Raw genomic sequence first — 3,095 nt, 5'->3', positions numbered from 1 at the left:
ACCTGTGGGTGCAGGCTAGGTGACGTTTACACAGAGAGATGGTCCCGGGGACCGGATGACAGTGAGGGGCTCTGTGCTCAGGTGGGAGGTCGTGCCCTGAGGGGTCTGGAGGAGGAGACGACTCTGACCTTCGGAAGGTCTGTTATCTTAGATGCAAAAAGACTGGTAGGCAGACACTTCAGGTAAAGGCTGACCTTCCTCAAGGAGGCCACAGGCCTAGGACGGGACCAGTTAGTTAGGAATTTTCATGTTCAGGCCACCCTCAGTCGCAGAGTTTGTAGGGCCCGCCGGGCCGGCCTCCCCCTGAGCTCGTCAGGTTCGGTCTGCGGCCCTTTTTTCCGTCCATACAGCGGAATATTACTCAGCCATTAAAAAGAAGGAAATCCTGCCATTTGCGACAACATGGATGGACCTTGAGGGCGTTAAGCTAAGTGAAATAAATCAGAGAAAGATAAATACTGTATGATTTCACTTATATGTAGAATCTAACAAAACAAAACAAAAATACCCGTAGAAAGAGAGGTCAGCTTCGTGGTCCCAGGGCCGTGCGTGGGGGGTGAAGTGGGTGCCCATTGTAAGACCGGTCGGAACCGAGGTCGCGGCCTCCAGCGCGATGGCCTCGGTTAGCTGCTGCAGGGTCCGTCAGAAAGCCATTAGGCGTAGATCCTGAGCCGTCATCACAAGCTGAAAAACGCATTTTTTCTCTCTTTTTTGGTGGGTAACTAAATTTATAGTGCTCATCATTTCGCAATATGTGTTAAGTCAGGTCATCACGCTGTACACTCTTTACTGACACCGTGCCGTGTGTCGTGTCTCAGTAATGGGGGGGGGTAACAAGGCAAGCTGCGATCAGGGCTGTTTATAGCTCTTTTAAGCCCTCTGGGCGCGGAAGTAGCCTCAGTGGCCTCCAGCTTCTGGGCACGGGGGTTTTGCGATGATCAGGGAGCCTGTGTCCTGTGGCAGTGAATGCGGCTCTGTTTCTTGGCCTGAGGGCAGGGTCTGTCTGCCTCCAGCGTACGGAGGGAGGTGAGTGTGGGACACGGTGCGGGACAGTGAGGTCTGAGGAACCCGCCCAGACTCGCCACTGCACGGCGGGGTTCGGCCGCTTTCGCACACAGTCCAGGGTTCTGGCGGCGAAGGGAAAACTGCACAGATGACCGGCCGCCACTCTGGCCTCGCGTGGTCCCTTCCCCGCAGCCTCGGCGGGCACTGCCAGGAAGAGGGCTGCCACGCCAGGCGGCAGAGTGAGAACGAAGTGCAAGGGTGGTCTGCGTAGCCAGGCAGCGCCCGATGCCCGGCAGAAGCCGCCTCTGTCCCTCTGATGCCCGTGTCCCTGGCCCCCGGGCTGTGACCGGCGTTGCACCCCCAGCCCCTAGCTTTGGTCACGGCAGCATTCCTTACAACAGTAAAGACTTGAAAGCAACCTGAGTGTCCATTGAAGGATGAATGGATAAAGAAGCGGTGTGTGTATATATAAACCATGGAACGTGACTCGGCCATAAAAAAGAATGAAATCTCGCCACCTGCAACCACGTGGATGGACCTAGAGGGTATTGTGCTGAGTGAAATAAGTCAGACAGAAAAAGGACAAATACTATATGATTTCACGTACGTGGGGACTCTAGAAAACAAAATAAACGAACAATCAAGACAGAAACGAAGTCATAGACACGGAGAACATTCTGGTGGTTGTCGGATGGGGGAGGCGGGGAAGGGCTTAGGAAGTACAAACTGGTAGTGACAGAGCAGTCACAGGGATGTAAAGCACAGTGTAGGGGACACAGTCGGTGATACCGTAGTAGCTGTGTACGGTGCCAGCTGGGTACTAGATCTATTGGGGCGATGACTTCATAAGTTATCTTCATGTCTCATCGTTATGTTGTACACCTGACATTAATATTGTGCATCAAGTGTAAGTGAAAAATAACAAAATCATTAAAAACAAAAACAAAAAATGAAAACAAAACAAAACAAAAAAACACACAAAAAACAACTGTCTGCCCAAGCAAGAACGCTTTGCAGGTTGGAGAGACACTAGGACTCGCCTGCCAGGCCAGATTTATTGCTGTGCGTTAAGTGGTGGGACATCTGGTCTGAAGGACCAGGTGGACGTAATGTGGACCCGGCTGTGTTCTCTGGCCTCGGGGCCCTCGGCCGCTTGACTGGTTAATAAATCAGTCCGAGAGGCTCTGACTAATTTATACCTCAGAGCCTACGAATCTATAACCTAAAGAAAAAAATGTTTACTTGTTCCTTTAATCTTGGACTCCACGCCGTGGACAGTGATAGGCCCTCGGAGGGCCTTCTGATTAAGGAGTAGGGTAGCCGGCTGGAGAGGGCGGGCCTGGGGTGGGGTTCCCCAGAGACGCCCCCCCACAAGCCGTTGCTGTAGTCGGGGTGTTTGGTACTGAAGCCTCTGGTGGCTGCCCCGCTTCAGAAACGAAGTCCCCTCCTCGGTCGGTTGTGGGCCAACCAAGTGTCTTCTGTCTCCCCAGAAGTGGAAAACGACGTGCTGATCAGCAGGCCCGGGGCCAGTGTTAACCTGACCTGCCCGGGATGGGACCCGAGGGACAACGTCACCGTCCACTGGGTGCTCAGGAGTCGGGGCGCAGGCTCCCACCACAGCCGCTGGGCCGGCATGGGGAGGACACTGCTCCTGAGGTCCGTGCAGCTCAATAGCTCTGGGAACTATTTGTGCTACCAGGATGGCCGCTGGGCCGGGACCGTGCACCTGCTGGTGGAGGGTGAGTATGTCCTCGGGGCCTTCGCGGCAGCTCCCTGCGGGCCCTGTGCGTCCCAGACAGCTTCCCCGCCTGACCCTTCAACTCCTGTTACTTCCATGGCCCACGGAGTTTGGGAAAAGGCCCGCTGACATCTGCCAGCGAGGCTGGCGCAGATTCCCGCCGGTGGGGACCGGTCCAGCTGGCCTTGCCATGCAGTTAGGGCTTGAGGAGGACTGGCGAATGGCCTGGGGGCCGGTGGCGAGGAGGCCTGGGTTTGAATTGTTCTTCAAAGCTCAGCTCCTGCCCACCGTTCCCTCTTCCGTAGGACAAGGTTAATTTTGTTACCTGACCTCAGAGTTGTTGCAAAGGCTA

The 3,095-nt window shown here is 54.9% G+C and overlaps 1 protein-coding gene across 1 annotated transcript in view; it reads left to right on the top strand.

Moving 5' to 3' along the window:
- The first annotated feature begins 613 nt into the window (after positions 1-613).
- IL6R (interleukin 6 receptor) overlaps positions 614-3,095 on the top strand; it is a 27,249-nt gene continuing 24,767 nt past the window's right edge. The window contains exons 1-2 of the mRNA XM_023534310.1: positions 614-622; positions 2,393-2,867. Of these exons, the coding sequence (XP_023390078.1) occupies positions 614-622; positions 2,393-2,867 (484 nt within the window). The remainder of the gene's footprint in view (positions 623-2,392; positions 2,868-3,095) is intronic.

The sequence above is a fragment of the Pteropus vampyrus genome, unplaced genomic scaffold, assembly GCF_000151845.1.
Source record: "Pteropus vampyrus isolate Shadow unplaced genomic scaffold, Pvam_2.0 Scaffold124, whole genome shotgun sequence".
NCBI classification, from domain to species: Eukaryota; Metazoa; Chordata; class Mammalia; order Chiroptera; family Pteropodidae; genus Pteropus; species Pteropus vampyrus.
This window is presented reverse-complemented; position numbering and strand designations above follow the sequence as displayed.